The 25263-nt window shown below is 44.1% G+C and overlaps 1 protein-coding gene across 1 annotated transcript in view; it reads right to left on the bottom strand.

Moving 5' to 3' along the window:
- UHRF2 (ubiquitin like with PHD and ring finger domains 2) overlaps nt 1-25263 on the bottom strand; it is a 112813-nt gene that overhangs the window by 25523 nt on the left and 62027 nt on the right. Inside the window, exons 5-8 of the mRNA XM_073668882.1 lie at nt 14173-14282; nt 13342-13528; nt 12655-12778; nt 8490-8597 (exon numbers count right to left, since the gene is read on the bottom strand). Coding sequence (XP_073524983.1) covers nt 8490-8597; nt 12655-12778; nt 13342-13528; nt 14173-14282 — 529 coding nt within the window. The remainder of the gene's footprint in view (nt 1-8489; nt 8598-12654; nt 12779-13341; nt 13529-14172; nt 14283-25263) is intronic.

The following is a 25263-nucleotide window of genomic DNA, read 5'->3' on the forward strand; positions in this document are numbered from 1 at the left end:
TTTTGAATGGGGCAAAAGGGGGGTGATTTAAACTTATATTTTAATTTTTTTTAGTTTTAAAAACATTTTTTTTTTTCACTTTTTGCTCGCTTCTATAGACTCCATAGGAGACTAGAAGCAGTGCTTGTCTGATCGCCTCTGCTACATAGAGGTGATCAGCAGATCACCTCTATGTAGCAGAAATGGTCCTGTGCTATGAGCGCCGACCACTAGGTGGCGCTCATAGAAATCAGCTCATGACAACCACTGCAGTCTGCTGCAGACCCAGGGTTGTCATGCCCATGCATCGGTGACCCGCGATCATGTGACGGGGTCACCGATGGGCGGGGTAAGTGACGTGCTTCCGGCGCGGCGATGTTAAATGCCGCTGTCAGAGATTGACAGCGGCATTTAATATGTTAACAGCCGCGGGTGGATCGCAATTCCACCTGCGGCTGTTGCGGGCACATGTCAGCTGTAATAATCAGCTGACATGTGCCCGATTCAGTGCGGGCTCAGCGCCGGAGCACTCACTGAACCGGGGGTTACAGCCTGTTGCGTACAAATACGGGACAGGCTGTAAAGGGTTTAAATGGAACCTGTCAGCTAAAACTTGCAGTATGGTCTTGTAGGGAATATACTGTAGCTCCTATAAAACTGCACAACTTTACTGTACTAATTGCTACATCTGTTCTGCAAAAACTGAAACTTAATCAAATATTCTAATTCAGATGCTTAGTGGCGCTGTTCCACCCACTGGTCTTCCATCGCTGGTGATTGAGTGATGGGTTACCTGAGCTTTCTCTCCAGATAGTGCTCACTCACTGCAAGCCTGTGCTGTCAATCACCAATGAAGGGGGCGAGGGCATACAAAACCAGTGGGCAAAACAGTGCACTGAGCCTCTTGGCCACACCAGGGGTGCATTCAGCATTATTAGAAAATTTCTTGAAAACTTCAAGTTCTGCAGAACAGAGGCAGCAATTTAAACACTCAAGATGCAATTTTTATAGGGGCTAAATCTCCCACAAGGTGATGTTTTTAGTTTATGCTATCAGGGCTGACAGGCTGCATTTAAATTCACCAAAAGCAAATCACAAGCGACTAGATTCATCAAAGTATTCTCATGAACACCAAATGTCAAACAACTGATTGAATTAGGTAAAAAAATGTGGAATGGATAAAAAACAAGCCACAAAATATTACAAAATAGGGTTTACTTTACAAGCTAACAGCTTGTAACCGCTTCCGCCAATCAGAAGTCATGTGCCGTATTACTGCATCACTGTTCAGTGAAGATCTATGATGCCTTTAAGTACAGCACATGACAGCTATAGCCACTCAGTCTCCATGCTCATGTGCCTACGTACCAGTATAATGCTCAGCGCTGACCTGTGATGCCACTAATACAGCACCAACTACAGTACAAAGGCGCTCCACATCCAGTCGTCATATAAGGTTAAGTGTAATGCACACGCCCGGGCTGAGCGGCGTGTGCGTGTGATTCCACTGGACCGTGCCGGAGAGTGAATGCCTGGAGGGGCGTAACTAGGTATTCACCCGATCCGACCAGGGTCGCACGACGGCATACGATGCCAGTGCACCAACGAGGAACCGAGCAGAGGGACCAGGTGCTACTCCAGGACAGACCCCGGACACAGCTGTTGACCCACACAGGAGAATACAGGAACAGACTGGTTAGGCTGGCACACAGACTGGTGGGAATAGGCAGGCACGACTGGTATGCAGGCAGGCGGGTATGCAGGCAGGGGGGTACAGGCAAGCAAGGCTAGAGTGCAGACAGGGAGGCACTAGCAGGTAGGAACACAGGCGGGATAGGACCCAGTACACACTGGGACTCAGGAACAGAACCACAGATGTGGCGGACAGACACAGCAGAGTGAGGCCGCCCAGAGAGCTGAGCGAGAGCAGGGCAGGACGAGACCACCCGGAGCGGTGAGCAAGAGTAGAGCAGGACAATGCCGCCTGGAGCGGTGAGCAAAGGAGTCAGAGCAGAGCGAGACTGCCAGAGCAGTGAGCAAAGGAGTCAGAGCAGAGCGAGACTGCCGGAGCAGTGAGCAAAGGAGTCAGAGCAGAGCGAGACTGCCGGAGCAGTGAGCAAAGGAGTCAGAGCAGAGCAAGACTGCTGGAGCAGTGAGCAAAGGAGGCAGAGCAGGCTAGAACCGCCGGAGCAGTGAGCAAAGGAGGCAGAGCAGGCTAGAACCGCCGGAGCAGTGAGCAAAGGCAGAGCAGGCTAGAACCGCCGGAGCGGTGAGCAAAGGCAGAGCAGGCTAGAACCGCCGGAGCGGTGAGCAAAGGCAGAGCAGGCTAGAACCGCCGGAGCGGTGAGCAAAGGCAGAGCAGGCTAGAACCGCCGGAGCGGTGAGCAAAGGCAGAGCAGGCTAGAACCGCCGGAGCGGTGACCAAAGGCAGAGCAGGCTAGAACCGCCGGAGCGGTGAGCAAAGGCAGAGCAGGCTAGAACCGCTGGAGCGGTGAGCAAAGGCAGAGCAGGCTAGAACCGCCGGAGCGGTGACCAAAGGCAGAGCAGGCTAGAACCGCCGGAGCGGTGAGCAAAGGCAGAGCAGGGGGGACAGGGCTCTGTTCACACGGAACAGACAGGAAGGGAAAGGCAGAACCAGATACCCATAGGGTACTTGCAGTGAAGTAGCGAGTGGACCACAAACTCACAAACGGGAGTACAGTGACAACGAGCAGGAGTTAGGTACGAGTTCAGACTCTGCAGAAAAAGGAAAGGTACGGACAAAGAGAAACACGGGAAACAGGCTAGAAGAGAATACAGACAAGAACAGACACAGTAGCAAGATACAGGAGCGGGTCTAGGTAGCAGCCCCTAGAAGGGGGGAGGAACAGGCTAGGAGCGTGTTCAGACAGGACAGACAAGATACAGGAGCGGGTCTAGGTAATCGGCCCCTAGAAGGCGGGAGGAACAGGCTAAGAGCGTGTTCAGACAGGCCTGGAAATACAGCCTCCAGGATAGGCAGACAAGAGAACACAGAAGGGACCTGGCACATTCAGAGTGCAAGAGCACACTAAATGAAACACAATGCTCAGGCAGGGATTGATTGGAGCAGCTGGGTTAAATACCAGGTGACAGACAGCAATAGGCTGAGGACGCACAAGGGGTGTGCCTGCAGCAGGTACAAAAAGCAGGAAGTGATCGGTCGCCGCCCTTAAGCAGCAGAAACAGAGGCAAGCAGACAGCATGGAGGGAAGCCAGAGAGACATTCTGGACTGGAGATCAAGTGCGTGCTCTTGCACAGTGGGAGATGGACCACTATGCAAGGACGCCGCCAGGTATGTTACAGTACCCCCCCCCTTACGCCCCCTCTTCTTCAGGGCTGCCAGAATGTTCCGCAGGGAATTCGAGGGCCAATCCTTCACTTCAAGGAGATCACTTCCACTGTCGACCGGAAAAACTGGTCTCCTCTGGGTAGCTAGGATGCTACCTCCTATCCAGCCATCCTCAGCAACAGACGAAATGGGTGGAGTACCAGGAACAGCACACAAGGAAGTCTCTCTCCATATATTTTCAGGTGGCACCCCAGAGGGTACAGGAGACAACTGGAAGTCCTCCACCGGGTTGGAGGGGAGCAGAGACTTGGGGGTAATCTCTGCTTCGAGGTACATCTTGTCAAACTCACAGGAAGAAATAGACGGGTTATCAGGTACAGGGTGAGGAAAAGTCACTGTCTCTTTGTTATCTGGTGGTACCCCGGAGGATTCAGGAAACAACTGGAGGTCCTCCGCCAAGTCAGAAGAGTGAAGAGGCTCGGGGAAAACATCAGCTTCAGAGTACACTAGGTCGGACTCACTGGACGAAGCAGGCGAGGTATCGGGTGCCGAGTATAGGAAAGTCTCTGTCCATTCACCACCAGGTGGCACCCCGAAGGGTTCTGGAGACAGCTGGAGGTCCTCCGCCTGGTCGGAGGGGTGTAGAGACTCGGGAGTAACCTCTGCTTCGGAGTAAGCTAGGTTGGACTCACTGGACGAAGCGAGCGAGGTATCAGGTACAGAGTATAGGAGAGTCTCTGTCCATTCACCACCAGGTGGCACCCCGAAGGGTTCTGGAGACAACTGGAGGTCCTCCGCCTGGTCGGAGGGGTGTAGAGACTCATGGGTAACCTCTGCTTCGGAGTACACTAGGTTGAACTCACTGGACGAAGCGAGCAAGGTATCAGGTACAGAGTATAGGAGAGTCTCTGTCCTTTCGCTACCAGGTAGCACCCCGAAGGGCTCAGGAGACAACTGGAGGTCCTCCGCCAGGTCGGAGGGGTGAAGAGACTCATGGGTAACCTCTGCTTCGGAGTACACTAGGTCGGACTCACTGGATGAAGGAGCCGAGGTATCAGGTACCGAGTATAGGAAAGTCTCTGTCCATTCGCTACCAGGTAGCACCCCGAAGGGTTCAGGAGACAACTGGAGATCCTCCGCCTGATCGGAGCGGTGTAGAGATTCGGGGGGTAACCTCTGCTTCGGGGAACACTAGGTCGGACTCACTGGACGAAGCGGGCGAGGTATCAGGTGCAGAGTATAGGGAAGTCTCTCTCCAATTGTCATCAAGTGGTATCCCGGGGGATTCAGGAGGCAACAGGGGGTCCTCCGGTGTGGATTCTGGGTGGGCAGCAGTCTCTTCGGGCAGGAGAACTGGTGCACTACCCACGTACATTACCCGTTGGGGCTTCTCCGGGATACAGGGAGATGAAGCTTCAGTAGGGACTTCAAGGTTGGGGTCAGGAGGTCTCAGGGAGGACAGACCCTGGCGTGACGGCTTGCCTCTACGTCTAGCACGTCTGGACTGCCTCTTGAGGTTGGGAGAAGTATTCCGGAGAGCGTAGTCACCCTGTGAGGATTCTGGGTGGGCAGAAGTCTCATTGGACTGGAGGACTATTGCGCTACCCACACACATTACCCATCGGGGCTGCTCCGGGATATTGGGAAGTGAAGCTTCAGCAGGAGCCTCCGGGTTAGGATCATCGAAGACCATTAGAAAGGCCACCAGGAAGGCCATTATGTCCAGGACGATAGGATCCTGTGCATCCCATAGGGGGGGTGATCCAATTCAAGGCATCACCCGCTAGGTAAGACATCATGAATCCCACCTTAGCCCGATCTGTGGGAAAACATAGAGGGTAGAACTTGAAGTGTAGCATGCATTGCTCCACAAATGCACGACTCTGTCTTGGATCCCCATAGTAACGTGGCGGATCCGCAGGAACGAAAGCTGATAGATCCATCTGGACGGGTGCGTAATTCGCCTGGAACTCAGCTAAGGAAAAAAAAAATTATTTATTTTTAATGCATGTATTCGCTGGAAAACGTCTCAGAGAGCGAAGGCCGTGGGGCTCAATGGGAACCATGGCCTGAGCATGCTGTAATGCACACGCCCGGGCTGAGCGGTGTGTGCGTGTGATTCCACTGGACCGTGCCGGAGAGTGAATGCCTGGAGGGGCGTAACTAGGTATTCACCCGATCCGACCAGGGTCGCACGACGGCATACGACGCCAGTGCACCAAGGAGGAACCGAGCAGAGGGACCAGGTGCTACTCCAGGACAGACCCCGGACACAGCTGTTGACCCACACAGGGGAATACAGGAACAGACTGGTTAGGCTGGCACACAGACTGGTGGGAATAGGCAGGCACGACTGGTATGCAGGCAGGCGGGTATGCAGGCAGGGGGGTACAGGCAAGCACGGCTAGAGTGCAGACAGGGAGGCACTAGCAGGTAGGAACACAGGCGGGATAGGACCCAGTACACACTGGGACTCAGGAACAGAACCACAGATGTGGCGGACAAACACAGCAGAGTGAGGCCGCCCAGAGAGGTGAGCGAGAGCAGGGCAGGACGAGACCGCCTGGAGCGGTGAGCAAAGGAGTCAGAGCAGAGCGAGACTGCCGGAGCAGTAAGCAAAGGAGTCAGAGCAGAGCGAGACTGCCGGAGCAGTGAGCAAAGGAGTCAGAGCAGAGCGAGACTGCCGGAGCAGTGAGCAAAGGAGTCAGAGCAGAGCGAGACTGCCGGAGCAGTGAGCAAAGGAGTCAGAGCAGAGCGAGACTGCCGGAGCAGTAAGCAAAGGAGTCAGAGCAGAGCGAGACTGCCGGAGCAGTGAGCAAAGGAGTCAGAGCAGAGCGAGACTGCCGGAGCAGTGAGCAAAGGAGTCAGAGCAGAGCGAGACTGCCGGAGCAGTGAGCAAAGGAGTCAGAGCAGAGCGAGACTGCCGGAGCAGTGAGCAAAGGAGTCAGAGCAGAGCGAGACTGCCGGAGCAGTGAGCAAAGGAGTCAGAGCAGAGCAAGACTGCCGGAGCAGTGAGCAAAGGAGTCAGAGCAGAGCGAGACTGCCGGAGCAGTGAGCAAAGGAGTCAGAGCAGAGCGAGACTGCCGGAGCAGTGAGCAAAGGCAGAGCAGGCTAGAACCGCCGGAGCGGTGAGCAAAGGCAGAGCAGGCTAGAACCGCCGGAGCGGTGAGCAAAGGCAGAGCAGGCTAGAACCGCCGGAGCGGTGAGCAAAGGCAGAGCAGGCTAGAACCGCCGGAGCGGTGAGCAAAGGCAGAGCAGGCTAGAACCGCCGAAGCGGTGAACAAAGGCAGAGCAGGCTAGAACCGCCGGAGCGGTGAGCAAAGGCAGAGCAGGCTAGAACCGCCGGAGCGGTGAGCAAAGGCAGAGCAGGCTAGAACCGCCGGAGCGGTGAGCAAAGGCAGAGCAGGGGGGACAGGGCTCTGTTCACACAGAACAGACAGGAAGGGAAAGGCAGAACCAGATACCCACAGGGTACTTGCAGTGAAGTAGCGAGTGGACCACAAACTCACAAACGGGAGTACAGTGACAACGAGCAGGAGTTAGGTACGAGTTCAGACTCTGCAGAAAAAGGAAAGGTACGGACAAAGAGAAACACGGGAAACAGGCTAGAAGAGAATACAGACAAGAACAGACACAGTAGCAAGATACAGGAGCGGGTCTAGGTAGCAGCCCCTAGAAGGCGGGAGGAACAGGCTAGGAGCGTGTTCAGACAGGACAGACAAGATACAGGAGCGGGTCTAGGTAATCGGCCCCTAGAAGGCGGGAGGAACAGGCTAAGAGCGTGTTCAGACAGGCCTGGAAATACAGCCTCCAGGATAGGCAGACAAGAGAACACAGAAGGGACCTGGCACATTCAGAGTGCAAGAGTACACTAAATGAAACACAATACTCAGGCAGGGATTGATTGGAGCAGCTGGGTTAAATACCAGGTGACAGACAGCAATAGGCTGAGGACGCACAAGGGGTGTGCCTGCAGCAGCTACAAGAAGCAGGAAGTGATCGGGCGCCGCCCTTAAGCAGCAGAAACAGACACAAACAGACAGCATGGAAGGAAGCCAGAGAGACATTCTGGACTGGAGATCAAGTGCGCGCTCTTGCACAGTGGGAGATGGACCACTATGCAAGGACGCCGCCAGGTATGTTACATTAAGTTTATTAATAATATGATGTCTGGATGTTTAGAGCACCTCTGTATGTGGATCTCAATTTTTAGTAACTGAACCAGCTACCACACCCTCGTATTTCAGCAAGGCTGGAACCCCAAATCCAGAAGGATCTGAGCAAAGTCTGTATTCATTCATCCATCCATTGCTATACACTCTTGAATAGTGTTGGGCTTATCCTTCCACAAATGGTTAAGGTGACTATTGCCATTACTCCAGCTTCCTTTTCCTCTATCCTTACCCAAATATACAAACTCCATGTAGCGCTGCTGCTACTCCTCTTTTTTTCCCACGCCATTCTACCTCCTAGAAGTACAGCATGTGACTGCTGAGATCAATGGCTACACTAGTCACATGCTGGCAGCAGGGCAACAAGCGCATCAGCACTGGATCTGTGGCAGATTGCAGAGGTATTTGTTTGCTTTGCTGCTCTATGCTGGAAATGAAGGGGCACATATACAGAATAGTGCAGCTCTAAAATACTCAAATACATCTACCCAATGTCGATCTACACATCCTAGAGTCCTCAAAACAAATACATATGCACGCAACATTCCTAATGCCTCCAGAATGAGGATTTTTAATACCTCCTCCTCTTTGCTACCAACATTTCAGGGTCACCTTCCACTGAAAATGAATACATATAATAGTGGATGTTATACAGAATAGAAAGTTAATTTGAGACCACACATGAATAAAGAGTAATTTAAGATCATGTTTTGCCAATAACCTTTTATCAAAACCTGAACCCCAAGACACTCATTAATAGAGAAGATAAACTGAGATACTGAGAATATGATAATGTAAACTTCCTGATGATCTTTTATAGAAAAAGTTGTGTCTATGTTCTCTACCTTTAAACCAACCATGCTTTGCTTTGGCACTACTTCACCATACAGCACACTCGTACCCATTGGTTCCTAAAGTTCAGGGACGTTAGTAGAATTCAAGATTCTGCTATCCTATCCCTATATAGCAAATACAATTTATTTTAAAAATAAAATGAGGTTAGAATATAGCCTGTAACAGCAAATACCTGAACTCTGAATTTCCATAGAGCACCCACCGGAACACCAGGGATAGGACCATAATGATTTGATGGGACAATGGTACACTCTTTAGTACGGCCAACACAGGCCATTCCCTGAACAAACAAAAAAGGACGTGTTAGCATATGTTACATCATCTTACTATATTTACATTATCAATTACAGTGAAGGAAATAATTATTTGATCCCTTGCTGTTTTAGTAAGTTTGCCCACTGACAAAGACATGAACAGTCTATAATTTTAAGGGTAGGTTAATTTTAACATTGAGAGAATATTCCCCCCCCAAAAAATCAAGAAAATCACATTGTATAAATTTGATACATTTATTTGCATTGTGCAGTGAGAAATAAGTATTTGATCCCTCTGGCAAACAACACTTAATACTTGGTGGTAAAACCCTTGTTGGCAAGCACAGCAGTCAGACGTTTTTGTAGTTGATGAGGGTTGCGCACATGCCATGTCTGCCCCTGCATAACCCAACCATTGAACATTAGCAGTTTGAAAAGTATGATACTTGTGTGTTCAACTTCACACTAAAATATCTGACATTTTGGTAATTTCACACATTCTTATTATTGGTTTTGTTACTCTACCACTGTCTCGTGGGACACTTTTTCTATAGTCTGATCAGAGCATAGCACTCACAATTACTGCTGTTGAGAAACCTGCAGATGTTATACTTAATAATTACAAAAGTTTCTTCTTATGTGAACGACTTTGCAACTTACTAGCGAAACATTTACATAAAAAAGAAAAAAAAATGTGATAGCCTTAGGTTAAGTTTACACGAGCGTACACAAAATCGTTCCATATTCATCCAGAGAAAAAGGGATCATTTTTCTGCCCGTATGGAAAAAAAAGCATCTGAACAGCCGAACTGAATAACATTGGTCCTAGCGCTGTCCATGTGAAGTCATTTTGTCACGGACAACACTCAGACTGAAAACATGGTAGTGTGAACGTAACCTTAGGCTTCTGTTCAATGTTTTATTTGGGAAATCTCTCACCACATATGCCAAGCATATTCATAAGGCAATATGCACCCTGTGCATGCCAAAACAGTCTGCCTGAAGTGACTTAGGGTGCTATGCAATAGCATACCTTTAAATATTTTTTACTGTAAAGTCTGAACTGTTGCTCTGTCCTATTACAGGAGGACACAGGAAAAAATATATGCCATATGGTAGATTAGGTGGTGTTGTATGCCACTGAGAAAGGTAGCACATGTCGCAGCCCTCCAATAGAAGCTTATGCTGGGTAATACCAAATGTACCCAAGAAAGAAAATAAAACTAAATGTAAAAAATATATATATAAAAAAATAAATTCATTTACAGTACAGACCAAAAGTTTGGACACACCTTCTCATTTAAAGATTTTTCTGTATTTTCATGACTATGAAAATTGTACATTCACACTGAAGGCATCAAAACTATGAATTAACACATGTGGAATTATATACTTAAAAACGTGTGAAACAGCTGAAAATATGTCTTATATTCTAGGTTCTTCAAAGTAGCCACCTTTTGCTTTGATGACTGCTTTGCACACTCTTGGCATTCTCTTGATGAGCTTGAAGAGGTAGTCACCGGAAATGGTTTTCCAACAATCTTGAAGGAGTTCCCAGAGATGCTTAGCACTTGTTGGCCCTTTTGCCTTCACTCTGCAGTCCAGCTCACCCCAAACCATCTAGATTGGGTTCAGGTCTGGTGACTGTGGAGGCCAGGTCATCTGGGGAAGCACCCCATCACTCTCCTTCTTGGTCAAACAGCCCTTACACAGCCTGGAGGTGTGTTTGGGGTCATTGTCCTGTTGAAAAATAAATGATGGTCCAACTAAACGCAAACCGGATGGAATAGCATGCCGCTGCAAGATGCTGTGGTAGCCATGCTGGTTCAGTATGCCTTCAATTTTGAATAAATCCCCAACAGTGTCACCAGCAAAGCACCCACACACCATCACACCTCCTCCTCCATGCTTCACGGTGGGAACCAGGCATGTAGAGTCCATCCGTTCACCTTTTCTGCGTCGCACAAACACACGGTGGTTGGAACCAAAGATCTCAAATTTGGACTCATCAGACCAAAGCACAGATTTCCACTGGTCTAATGTCCATTCCTTGTGTTCTTTAGCCCAAACAAGTCTCTTCTGCTTGTTGCCTGACCTTAGCAGTGGTTTCCTAGCAGCTATTTTACCATGAAGGCCTGCTGCACAAAGTCTCCTCTTAACAGTTGTCGTAGAGATGTGTCTGCTGCTAGAACTCTGTGTGGCATTGACCTGGTCTCTAATCTGAGCTGCTGTTAACCTGCGATTTCTGAGGCTGGTGACTCGGATAAACTTATCCTCAGAAGCAGAGGTGACTCTTGGTCTTCCTTTCCTGGGGCGGTCCTCATGTGAGCCAGTTTCTTTGTAGCGCTTGATGGTTTTTGCAGCTGCACTTGGGGACACTTTCAAAGTTTGCTCAATTTTTCGGACTGACTGACCTTCATTTTTTAAAGTAATGATGGCCACTCGTTTTTCTTTACTTAGCTGCTTTTTTCTTGCCAAAATACAAATTCTAACAGTCTATTCAGTAGGACTATCAGCTGTGTATCCACCTGACTTCTGCACAACACAACTGATGGTCCCAACCCCATTTATAAGGCAAGAAATCCCACTTATTAAACCTGACAGGGCACACCTGTGAAGTGAAAACCATTTCCGGTGACTACCTCTTGAAGCTCATCAAGAGAATGCCAAGAGTGTGCAAAGCAGTCTTCAAAGCAAAAGGTGGCTACTTTGAAGAACCTAGAATATAAGACATATTTTCAGTTGTTTCACACTTTTTTGTTAAGTATATAATTCCACATGTGTTAATTCATAGTTTTGATGCCTTCAGTGTGAATGTACAATTTTCAAAGTCATGAAAATACAGAAAAATCTTTAAATGAGAAGGTGTGTCCAAACTTTTGGTCTGTACTGTACATTAAGGGAGCAATTCATTAAAGCTTTTTCACCAGATTTCTGGAGAAAAAAAAAGCTTTGAGAAGTCGCAATTTTTTTGTGCAAACGAGAGGTATCGCAAAAATAAGTTAACTTTGGGCATTTGCATGCTATTCTCGGTATAACTCTGACAACATGCGTAGAGCTGGGGCAGGATGGGGGCGTGGTGACGCCTGCTTATCAAATTCATGACGAGTGGCAGCATTCAATACGCCACAAATCTTACTTCAACAGGGACTGGAATAAGATTTATTATTAAGAAGTGTCTGCCTCTTAATGAATCAAGGGCATCTGCGCCAAAACGCCCCCTCTATCACCGGTCTTGATGAATCTGGGTCTAAGGCTTTACTATTACAGGCACTGTTGCCTAACTTTTTTTTCTATACTCTTAATTAATGTGCTACATTTACTGTCTGGACTGGAACCTTATATTATTTTTTGTTATTCATATTAGACCTATAAAATTAGGTTCTAAAAAATCAAACTCAACCAAATCACATATATCCAGATGAAGCGAGAGCTACAGCTCTCACTTCTTCCACATTTATGTAATAAATCCAAATGCAGGGAGAGTGAAGCCAGCACTGATTGGCCACAGATATCGTGTGACAATGTCACACAATCCCCAGGAGAGCCAGTGCCGACACAGCAGGAACCGTGCGGGAGGGGAGTATGGATGTTATTCTATTGGGGGCAAACAAAGGGATAGAGAAGGGGTTTTCAGAGTAGTGGAAAACCCCTTTAAAATATACTTTGTTCATGGGACAACCCCTTTAAAAGCACATAAGATATGTAAATGTAACAAACTGAATATACAATGCACTTCTTACCAGCACACTAGCTACAGTATGTAATACAGTAAGTCTATTGAATGAAATGTGTCAGGTGAGAAAACAGGTTGTCCGATTAAAACAAGTTATCACTTGTTGATTGGTTGGGGTCCACCACATGAGTAACCTATGCTCCATTCTTTCCCTATAGGACTGCTGAGCGCTGTGCTTGGCTTTTCTGGCAGTCCCACAGGGAATGAACAGAGCGGCCACCTGCCTCACAATACTCACCATCTTGTAACAGAGATTAAAATTCCCCATCTGGGATAAAAGTTCCCTGATGTGCTGAACAGTGCGGGTCCCTGTAGATAGGCGATGACTTATTGTAAGTATACACTACCTTGCCCCAGTCTCTTTGGCTCTCAGTGCTTGCCGATGGCATCTTTGCCTTCTTTTTACTTTGCTTCAGTTTTTCTCCAGCTTTCACCACCTCGGTCGCATCATTTTTGCAAGAAGGACAATACCTGAAAGAAGATTTGCCTTGTGAGAAATTAAAAGAAAATGCAAAACAAGGTTCAGGTAGATAAATGATCTGTTTTAACTGTATTAATCTATTATCTATTTTAGCAGCAGTACATTCCATCACACAAATATAAAAGGAAGCATCATACTACCATTTTCTTTCACTAGTTAAAAGGAAGCCCTACAAAATATTAGCTGCTTTGGAACCCTTCTCCTTACCCATATGACATTTACAGCTTGTTTCCATTGTATTCCTTATTTCAGGTCAATTACTATGTCACCTAAGCTTCACAAATTATGCCTCAATCAAGAAAAACGCATAGGTTTAAACATCTTTATGGACTTTAAAAAAAGGATTATATTCTTCTATAGAGGCTCCCAGTAGTGTCAAAACTAGGCAATAGGTATTGTGTCCTCCATGCTAAAGCAACGTTACAAACATTACTTCCATACCTGTGTAAGGAGCGTGCACATTTCACTCCCACCAATATACAATTTATAAGCTATTCCAAGAGTCTCCCTTTAAACAGGACCGAATTAAAATAGCATGAAACAAAGAACTTACCAGTCTTCATCTTCAGGTATCTTGGCCAGCGGAGGATTTAGGCAGTATATGTGGTAAGCCATATTGCATTCATCACATAAAAGTTGCATATGTGCATCCTGCTTTCCGCCACATAAATAACATGAGCAAAAACGGCATTCCGCATTTGGGTCTGCCTTGCAATGTTTACATTCGGGACCACTCTTCCCTTTAAAAATAAAAATAAAAATTAATCAGGTAAACCTCACCGTTTGAGTAGAGACTAGCTCTTAAAGGAAGTAGATAGATTAGATTTATGTGTAAAAAAACAAACAACACCATGCATACAACAGAAAATTATTGCAATCGTCAGTGAAAAAGTTAGGTAAAATTTATGTTCATGCGTGCATCAATCTTAAAGGGAACCTGTCATTAGATTCATGCTGCCGAAAAAAAGAGCAGCATAGATGAAAGCCTGGCCGTGTCATTGCAGCCAACTCTGTAGTCTTTCAGAGAAAAAAAGGTTTGAAAAAACGGCTGGGAAATATAGGGAGAGACCTAACTCGTCTGGTGCAGCCTTGTCGCACCGCCCTAGTTGATGGACAGGTCTCTCCCATATGTGTACATGGAGACATGTCAGTTAACTGGAGCGAGCAGTGGAGAAGCCGGATGGAGACGTCATCGGACTATTCAAGTCTTTTCAAACTATGGTTTCGTTGAAACGCTGCAGTATTTTAGAAAAAAAAACATACCTGGCTGCTATCACTCAGCCAGGTTCTGATTTATCCTGCTCTTGGATCAGGCAGCATGACAGGCAATGACAGGTTCCCTTTAACGAATGAAAAAACACATTAAACCTTTTTATTGACTTACTTTTAAATTCTCCATCTCCAGATGACAGAGGATATGCTCCAGGCTTCTCTATCTTGTATATCTCATCCAGAAAATTAACTTTACAGTCATTAATTGCATCCACAGAACCACTGAAACGAATAACCAAATATAAATCAATTACCATGGAAACTCAAACTATAGCTAGTGAAAATTCTGAACAAATAGTTGTTTTTTTTTCAATTTGGAATTCCTCAAACATTAGCCACATGAACCTACAATTTAAGTCATCAATTTCTATTTATTTTACGGAGAACATCTATAAAAGATAAGTGTATTTTAGCTCAGCCACTACTGTCCCAATAAATGTTTTTTCTGGTGACTATGTGTTAAAAAGAAATGTTATGTAAACAATGGTGCAGCGGTCTCGGGGAGCGCCAAAGGAATACTGGACAATTTAATAGATGATAACCGACCTTTATTCTTCCTCCAATACCACTGCCACAACGCGTTTCAACGGTCTAAGCCGTCTTCATCATTGTTTAAATGTGAAATATCTCCATACGGAGCCAAAGCGGCAGGAGCAGCCTGGCATATTTGGATGTTTGAGGACCTGCGGTTATCCAGCCACCGGGATAAACAACTGAGGACCTGCGGTGATGTGGTATCCGGTCCGGCAGGATCGCGTGACCACTCGAGGAGCACGGAGTTGCGATGCAAACACCGACAGGACGGTATTACAAATAGAGGAGCCTCATTAATCATACGCTTAATCTTGGTTGTGTAGACGTACACAACCATCACAGGTGAGTGCACTGGCACTTTTTAATTTATATAAATAGCCCTGTGAGTCTACACATGCGCCCTTTCCCTTTTCTTTTTGAAAAAGAAATGTTAGTCTTAGCACGTTACAGCATATTACTATGCGTCTAAGGGGAAACGTTTCTCATTGCAGAGTGCCAAGGAAGCATAAGGAGACTTATAGGCTATGCAATGCTCCTCTGAGAATACACCCCAAAATATGTGTTTGCAAATTGAGTTTCTGGTTTGGCTTCTTATTTTAAAGGGAATCAGTCAGCAGGTTTTTGCTACCTCATCTGAGCCCCCCCAAAGAAGCATGGCGAAACGTGTGAGTCGGGGCAGAAGGCTCGGGCTCTCTACATACTTTACTACAGCATTTTATTTCACAGGTAAAATCCCTCATTCTTTGCCTGCAGTTTAAGGCTATGTGCCCACGTAGCAGATTTGATGCAGAGCGTTTTAGCCCCTCTCTGGCAGAAAAAAAATGCATGCAGATTTCCATGCGTTTTTTCTGCCAGAGAGAAGCGTTTTTTCAGCGTTTTTGCATGCATTTCCGCATGCGTTTTTTCAAACAGTTTTCCAAGCGATTTTGAGCATCACTTGGAAAAGTGCTTGACAAGTTGGTCACACAATATAAATCCATGCAACCAGCATGGATTTATAATGTGTGAACAACTGATGCTTTAAATTCAGCATCTATAGTAAAAAAAAAAAAAAAAAAAAGGAGAATTAAAACATTAAAAAGAAAAAAAAAACCTGTATATTCACCTCTCCAGTCTCCTCCCAGCGGCGATCCTCTCTCGTCGGCGTCCCGCGGTGTACTGTCAGGACCTGCGGTGACGTCATTTAATCAGCTGATAGTCACGCGACCATCACCTGACCGCCGACGTCAGCGGTCGCGTGACCATCAGGTGACTAAATGACGTCACCGCAGGCCCTGCCAGTACACTGTGGGACGCCAAGGAGAGACGTGGCCGGGAGCAGACCGGGGGCCGCTGGAGAGGTGAATATACAGGTTTTATTTTTTACTTTTTTATTTCTTTTTTTCACCGCGTGGTAGCCGGGATGAGAGGAGTTGTAGTCTCCTCTTCATCCTGAGTACCACACGTACCGCGATTATGCTGCAAATTCGCGGCTATTGAATTTAATTGAAACGCAGCAAATCCACATATACCTGCTGGTTTGCTGCGTTTCAATGTTCCTCAATGGCCGCGAATTTGCAGCGTAATCGCGGTAGAAATGGTCATGCTGTGTTTTGCAACGCAATGCGAATTCGGCGCGCTAATTAGCGCATCATGTGCACAGCACATCCTAATTCACATTGCTTTGCACGGCAGACTGTTTTACAAGCGTTTTCGCGGCTTTATCGCAGCCGCAAAAACGCTATGTGGGCACATGGCCTAAACCTCATTTTCATGATCTAATGAAACTAGAAGGGGCATATTGTAGATGACTACTGCCATGTCTGGGTATATGCACTTTGTATTAAGGCACTGTTTTCAATCAGACCTCAATGGCAATCAATCCTCATGTGTCCTAGTGTATTGATATCTTTTTCTGACATTAACTGTGTGGATATCTTCACATCCGTATACCTCTCATGCTTTCTGCTCAGTAGAAATATACTTTAGGTCTAGTATGAGATGGCTTGCATTTTGTGAATGTGGGGCTGTTGAATTATACCTGCTGAGAGTGGTATGCCTTATTGGACATCTGCCTGTGTTTTTTTTATTTTTTTGAACACAATATGCAATAAGCAACTTATATATGGATAATTCCTTGGGTCATTTTGTCCCTTCAGAGAGAAAGAGAACTAGAACTTTAGTGGCACCTATAGAAGCAGCAATCCTAAGTCAATGTCGACTCTCTAACGAGCCTTGTCACATGACTTAGGATAAAAGCCAAAACCAAAATCTCAATTTGCAGACAGTGTTTCAGGGTACTGCCCATCGTCAGTGCAAAGTGTGAGATGTGGTTTGGCTGGGTGAGAGGCGTCTGACCGGGATCTAAGTGGTAACATTTGTCCATGCGGGAGTAACATGTCAAGCCTGACATGCCAAGGTAAGGAGAATTTTGCTGCAATGCTCCTCTGAGAAATATGCAAATAGTCTCTTCAGAGAGAAGAGGACTAGAACTCTAGTGCCATCTATAGGAAGTAGCAATCCTAAAAGTCAATATCGACTCTCTAATGAGCCTTGTCACATGACTTAGAATAAAAGCCAACAGGCTTGACATGTCAATCTCCGAATTGGGTCATTTATGAATCATGATTTTTTCACAATAACAACTTGAATTAATTAATTCAGATATACTGCACTTTTATATAATATTTTTGCACTAGGTCACTTTGTAGCTTATGTCTCTATAGGCATTTATACTTGTTATAATGTGGTTCTCATCTGAATCTGACCATAGAATTTTTTTTCTATTTTGCCTGTTTGCTAGTATTTCACCTGAGCCCCAGTCCTTCATTCTATCTAGCACCTTTTCAAATTTTGTTTTTATGATGTAATACTAATAAAAATAAATGGTGTTTAACATTTCAGTCTGGTATCACTTCTAATTTACACCTAGGTGAAATCATGAACCTGGTGTTTCTCAGTTGAATCTCATCTGAGAGCAGCCTGATGTAGAAAAGAGACTCAGAATCCAATGATGTATCACTTAGTTTGCTGAGTGCAGCGGTTCTGACAAAGTTTTTAGATTTAGCAATGCAGCAGAGCGGAGAAAGACAACACTGCCCACACCAGGCTCTGTATATACAATGTCCATAGACAGTGTGCTGCTTATCACAGAAGCTTGCAGAGTCGGACGAGTGCCTACGTGCCAGAAATGATATCACCAGGTGATAAAACTTTCACTGTAAATAAACAACATCATACAGCTTGATATGTAACATCGTTGAATTCTGTGCTTTAACTCCTACCTCATGCTGTCCTCAGATTACATCGCAAAAAGCCTGACGACAGATTCCCTTTAAGTCATGTGGCAAGGCACATTAAAGGGTTGAAATTTACTTTTAGGGTTCCTAAATCCAATAGGTGGCGCCAGAGATAAAGTCCTCTTCTTTTGAAAAAGTGGCTATTTTCATAGCATATTACTAGGATATGCCATAATTTGTGGATATCATGGATCCAACTGCAAGGACAACCACTCTGAGAATTTCCCTTCTCCCATGTTTGAAAGAAAAGTTAGTTGCTGCCTGTCACAATCATAAAGAGTAAAGCCAGTGGTGAGCGGGTTACTCTTTACTTTGTAGTTAATAGAAAAGACAAACAAGCAGACTGCTTGTCCCTAATTCTCTTCCTTCGGTTTTGCCAGTAGTGACTATAGTGATGCTTAGGCCCAATAGGGTAAGTGCACAAAATCTGACCATTCTAAATGTAGACTGAATTAAAACCTTTAAAGGTAGCAAGACTTTTAAAGGGAACCTGTCAGTAGATTCATGCTGCCTAGAAAATGGGCAGCAACAATCAGAGCTTTTGCAGCTAGGTGTTTTGCAAGGGCGGCCAGCGACCACAGGTATAGACAAGACTAGTCTGTTGCCACCCCCTGCTGCTTCTCTGCCCCCGCTGATCTCACAGGTCTCTCCCTATGCATAGACATGGGAGAGACCTGTCAATCAACTAGAATGGTGTGGGGAGATGCTGGCTTGACTGGTCTCATTTCTCCCTATAGTTCCCGGCTCTTCAAATTACGATTTCTCTTAAGTCTCAGAGCATTTATTAGAGAAACACCTGGCTGCAATCGTGCAGCCTGGCTCTGATCATGCTGCCCGTGCTTTAGGCAGCATGAATTGACGGACCGGTTCTCTTTCATATCTGGATTCAAGCACCATAATATGGTTATTTGTGTGATATTATATGATGGCCCTATATAATAAAAACTATGATTAGTCACTTACCATTTGAGAACCAATGCTGGTATCTTTACAATACTAGCATAAACAGTAAAAAATTACCCGTAAAATATTTCCAAATGTGAATTTCTGATTATGTTCAGTAGCTGAGACACATCTATATATAAGACAAAGTCTTCCCTATGATTGTGGAGCTTACTGAAACAGACTAAGGGATCTTTTTAAACGCTTAGGAAGCATTTACAGGTGTTTTTTGTTCATTTTAATTTACTGAGATAATGACTTTTGTGTTTTCATTGGCTGTAAGCCATAATCATCAACATTAACAGAAATAAACACTTGAAACAGACTCTATATAATATATGAGTTTCACTTTTTGTATTGAAGAACTGAAATAAATTAACTTTTTGATGATATTCTAATTTAGTGAGATGCATCTGTAGATGGAAACCAAGCAGGTGATGAGGTGTATTTCCCTCTATCTCCTCACTTCTCTGGGTCTATGAAGCCAGAGCTGTCATTCAAATAAGGGGGTGGTGTATTTAAATGATTGGCTCTGCCATGAAGCACCGAGTGGTGGGACTTTGTTTGAACAGGATGACAGAGTTCCTTTAAATCTAATAAAATAGTGTTATTAGAACACCCAATCATTATTCACATCATCAAAAACTGGAACCATGATAAACTGCTGCTTATTATGGGGTTTAAACTAATATACACACACACCTATTATATATCTCTCTCTATATATATATATTGCCTGAATGGGCAAATAAACCCTATCTATAATAACACATTATTAGTACTAGACTATCCTTACCATTACGGCTGCAGTCCAAAGCTCAACAGAAAATCATGAGGGTATGTATTATCAATAGATCAATAGTATATACAAGATTCACTAGTACTAATAATGTGTTTAGCAAAATGGGTAGGATTTCTAACCTAGGAATCCGAGTGCATATGTAATCAACACAGGATTACTTTAGCTCATTTTAAACTTTCTAGACCACTGCTAATTTAAATTGAATAAAAGTCATGTTTTAGTACATCCCTTATGAAAAAGACTTATTTGCACGTTTAGGCAATTTGTTGATAATGGGTAAATTAAATGACTTGAATAGTGGAAAATTGTTTAAAAAGGTCAAAGTCTAAAAATCACACAGTGTTTCACTGCCTGGATGTGACCTATTCTTTAAAACGTGTTTCTCCATCTCAAATGAAAAGTATGTAGTCACTAAATGATGGTAGACTGCCAAATCGTAAGAGTGTGCAATGTACACAGTCACGACTCCCAATGTGTGGACTAAAACATGTCCATATGTATGCCATTTGCATACTTGGTCCCATGCCAACTAGTCACATGCGGCTTCTCTGAATAGAAGAGAATTGAGGGAAGCGCAGGCGTTTAGTCAGCACATGACCTTATAAAATACATGTCGACATGATTTCAACCACACACAGGAAATACAGGTGAATCATAACAGTGTGTATATCGCACACTATGACAATTTAGCTGTCTACCGTCACATAGAGTAACTGCAGACATTACTTTTGAGACAGGGCAACCTCTGTAAATAGGTCCCATGCAGGACTAACAAAAAAGTGTGGGGCCACTGTGTCACTATTAGATTTGGCTACAGCTAAACTGGGTGCACTGTAAGGAATTTTGCAATCTTCATCTATGTATCTCCCAGCAGGTCACAGACTTTATGAGAGTAATCCCTAAGTAGCATGTCTGGAGAAGTCTCTAATAATAAAAATGGTATTTCGAAAGGGAGGAATCAATAAATAGAAGTGTGGTTAATCAATTTCGGGGTGAAAACTTGCAAGGCTGGATCCAGAAACAATATACTTTCAAAAATGGACAAAGATATTTGCTAATCAGGAAAATGTTATCTAATGAAAGGTGGTTAGCTACAAACTGAGCACCGACAATCTGACAAAGGTCTGTCCCTTTAAGGATATGCACACAATGGCCTAATTCAACAAAGCTTTTACACTAGAATTTCAGAGTAAAAAGCTTTGAATAGTGACAAAATGTTGGCGCAATTCGAAGTTGCGCTAAAATTTTGCAATTTATGGCATTCTCTCGCCATTTTTGCTAAACTCCAACAAAATGGATTAAGCTGGGTAGGGACGGGGGCATGGCAAGCCCTGTTAGTCATTCATGACGAGCCGTGGCATTCCTTACGCCACAAATCTTACTCCAATCTACTGAAAAAAAGAGCTAACAAACAATGCAAACATTGAACCCAACGTACAGCAATGTTAAGATGACTTGCTGTGCATATGTTCTGTCTTTTGTCACTTCTTGTAACTATGCCAGGCTTCGAAAGCCACAAAGTGGTTGAAAGTGACCTGTCCATTCTTCTGGCAGTTTCACATATAGAATGTATGAAAAAAGATGCTCTGCAAAGTAATCAAAAGAAGGGACAATAACGTAATACTACAATGGTTTCTGGGGAAGCTGGAGGCTTGGGCCAAGACATGGCTATCTCGCTATCTACACAGAGAGAGAAATATAATCTATATATACACAGAGAGAGAGATATAATCTCTCTATCTATCTATAGTAAGGCACTGACTAAAATGGTGTCTGACAAAGACTTTGGTGAATTACTTGGCAGCAAACTCAACTTTAATGACCAGTGCCAGGTGCAGAGATCATCAACAGACTATTAAAGAAATGGATGGACTGCAGTACCAAGATAGGTTATCAAATCTGAGATTATTCAATTAGCAAAACAGAAGGCTTAGGGGTGATGTTATTACAATGTACAGATATATGGAGGGGACAGTATAAAGGTCTATCTAATAATTTTTTTTTTTTTAGACCCAGGCTTGCAATGATGGCAATATGTACATCCTCTATGATTAGAAGAAAGGTTTAATCATTAACATCATAGACACAGATTCTTTACTGTACGAGCAGTGAAATTCACAAAAAAAAAAAAAGATCAAAGGAGGGCCTCTTTGCCTTTGCCTTTCTTGAAAAATATAATATTATAAGGTTATGAGTACTACATTTTGGAGATGTGATGTGATCTAGGGAACAAGACTGATTGACATATGCGGAGTCTGGAAATAATTATTTCCCTCATATGGGGCAATTAGCCTTTGGATTTTTTCCTTCCCCAGGCTTAACAAGTTAGGGTATACGTTGAAGTTGATGGACTTGTATCTTCTTTAAACTTTAAGACTATGAAACAACAATTTAAATACATGGTTTTGATTTTTTTTGTCAGGAAAGATAGCACTCCAAACATTTTTTTTTTTAATTCGCTATATAACTAGTCCCAAAATATCTAGAACGCAGTTTGCCTTATTTAGTTGTTCCTTCTATCTTAAAATGATTGAATTCCTCTCTTTGGTTTGGTCTTGTGATTTCATGGTGATATTAGACAGCTCTGGTCACAAAGTTAACGTCCTGACTGTATGCTAATAATTATAGGTAGAGAATAGGTAATCACTGGCAGCAGAGATGGTACTGAATCTAGCTACTTTATAGGACTGATAGCAAAGCACGAAGGGAAAAAATGGTAGAGCGTGAAATCAGAAAATTCAAGACAAAGTTTGACGAGAAGCAGAACGGAAACTCAACTGCAGAGAATTCTGTACATTATACAAGTGCCTGGCAATCAGGTACAGGTACTATTGTTATGAAATCATCTTAAAATAGAAATGGTTCTTGATTCTTCCTTTTCTTCGTACTTTTTATGAAATCTAAGTCGCACGATATAAGATTTGCTTATTTTTTGCTGATGTTCTTAAAGGCACGTGACTAAATAGGTCAAATCTGCTAAAATTAAAATTTGGCAAATTCGCTTAAAATAAAAAATATTCTACTTCCAACAAATTTCTTCAATGTGAATTAAATAAGCCCCAACTGCCATTAAAAAAGGCATATATTATATTATATGTTTTAAGGTCTCTTGATCCAAAAACATAATCAATAGATGGGCTGGCAATGTCATACTCACCTAGCCACTCTCTGCTGGCTTCCTTAGGCTCCCTCTCTGGTCCAACCCTATTCTCCACTCATCATTGGCATTTCCTGTGCCGGAGAGGCCGTGACAAATGTTCTAACGTTATGACATGCACCGACTCATGTAACTGCGTTGAGGCCTTGCCAGCATTGGATACCTTAGGAAGCCAGCAAAGGAATGGCAGAGAGCTATGGCTGCAAATGTAGGCGAGTAGGATTTATTTTAACCCCTATATGATATATAGATATCCATCTCTCACTACAATATATACAGTGGTGTAAAAAAAAGTGTTTGCCGCCTTCCTGATTTCTTATTCTTTTGCATGTTTGTCACACTTAAATGTTTCAGATCACAAAACAAGTTTAAATATTAGAAACAATTCATCAAACAATCGTATAGATGTTGAGCCACCATGGAAATATATATAAACCTACATAGTAGAAAATATAATAGTAGGCAGCACTCCAAGAAAAAAGAAAATTTCTTTGAAAAATGGACATTTATTGAGCCCAAATGGCAACGTTTTGGAACCTTTCTCAAGCCAAAAAAGGTTCTATGGACCGAAACGTCACCATTTGGGCTCAATAAAAGTCAATTTTTTCAAAGAAATTTTCTTTTTTCTTGGAGTGTTGCCTACTATTATATTTTCTACTATACTACAATATGGACAGATTGTTTAGATGCTTGGCACCCACTGTGAGTACCAGTTAAATGGTGCTGTTCCAATTTAATATTTTTGCCTTAAACCTACATAGATGCACAATCACAAATTATCAGAAAATTCAAACATTTTACTGAAACAGAAATTTAAAAACAAGGAAACAAGGGATAAAGAAGTCCACAGAGGTGGAAAAACTGGCAGGAGCATGTGCACCAAAGTGACTATTAATACATGATTAATAAATAGTATTAAATTCAAAAAATATAGTCATACAATTAAATATGCATGATTAATACTGCAGATATATTACGGTATGTTCAACAATAGAAAATAATACACAAGTGACAGTGCACAAGAGAGTATGAATTGTCCTGTAACAGAGGTGACATATGCAGACTAGTTAGTTAACACCTACTATTACACACCTATATATTGTCCAGCAAAGATAATAAAGTGACAGTGCACATAGAGTTGGACCTATATTGTATATGAGGTAAGTACAGTGCCTACAAGTAGTATTCAACCCCCTGCAGATTTAGCTGGTTGACACATGCGGAATTAACTTGGCATTGTGACATTTGTACTGTAGATCAGCCTGGAAGTGGGAAATGCACTGCAGCAAATTTTGTTTTTGCTTTTTTTTTTTTTTTTTTTTAAAACGTTAAAAGTTAATTCAGAGTGTCATTTATTATTCAACCCCTTAAACCACAAGAATTCTGTTTGGTCCCCCTAAAGTATTAAGAAGTAGTTCAGGCACCAAGAATAATGAGCTTCACATGTGTGGATTAAAGATCTCTTTTGCCAGCCTTTTCTGACTATTTAAGACCCTCCCCAAACTTGTGAACAGCACTCAGACATGGTCAACATGGGAAAGACAAAGTAGCATTCCAAGGCCATCAGAGACAAGATCGTGGAGGGTCACAAGGCTGGCAAGGGGTACAAAACCCTTTCCAAGGAGTTGGGCCTACCTGTCTCCACTGTTGGGAGCATCATCCGTAAGTGGAAGGCTTATGGAACTACTGTTAGCCTTCCACGGCCTGGACAGCCTTTGAAAGTGTCCTCCCGTGCCGAGGCCAGGCTTGTCCGAAGAGTCAAGGCTAACCCAAGGACAACAAGGAAGGAGCTCCGGGAAGATCTCATGGCAGTGGGGACATTGGTTTCAGTCAATACCATAAGTAACGTACTCCACCGCAATGGTCTCCGTTCCAGATGAGCCCGTAAGGTACCTTTACTTTCAAAGCGTCATGTCAAGGCTCGTCTACAGTTTGCTCATGATCACTTGGAGGACTCTGAGACAGACTGGTTCAAGGTTCTATGGTCTGATGAGACCAAGATCGAGATCTTTGGTGCCAACCACACACGTGACGTTTGGAGACTGGATGGCACTGCATACGACCCCAAGAATACCATCCCTACAGTCAAGCATGGTGGTGGCAGCATCATGCTGTGGGGCTGTTTCTCTGCCAAGGGGCCTGGCCATCTGGTCCGCATCCATGGGAAGATGGATAGCACGGCCTACCTGGAGATTTTGGCCAAGAACCTCCGCTCCTCCATCAAGGATCTTAAGATGGGTCGTAATTTCATCTTCCAACAAGACAACGACCCAAAGCACACAGCCAAGAAAACCAAGGCCTGGTTCAAGAGGGAAAAAGTCAAGGTGTTGGAGTGGCCTAGTCAGTCTCCTGACCTTAACCCAATTGAAAACTTGTGGAAGGAGCTCAAGAATAAAGTCCACATGAGACACCCAAAGAACATAGATAACTTGGAGAAGATCTGCATGGAGGAGTGGGCCAAGATAACTCCACAGACCTGTGCCGGCCTGA

The sequence above is a fragment of the Phyllobates terribilis genome, unplaced genomic scaffold, assembly GCF_046119375.1.
Source record: "Phyllobates terribilis strain yellow unplaced genomic scaffold, ASM4611937v1 Scaffold_1__5_contigs__length_1240528914, whole genome shotgun sequence".
Classification (NCBI taxonomy): Eukaryota; Metazoa; Chordata; class Amphibia; order Anura; family Dendrobatidae; genus Phyllobates; species Phyllobates terribilis.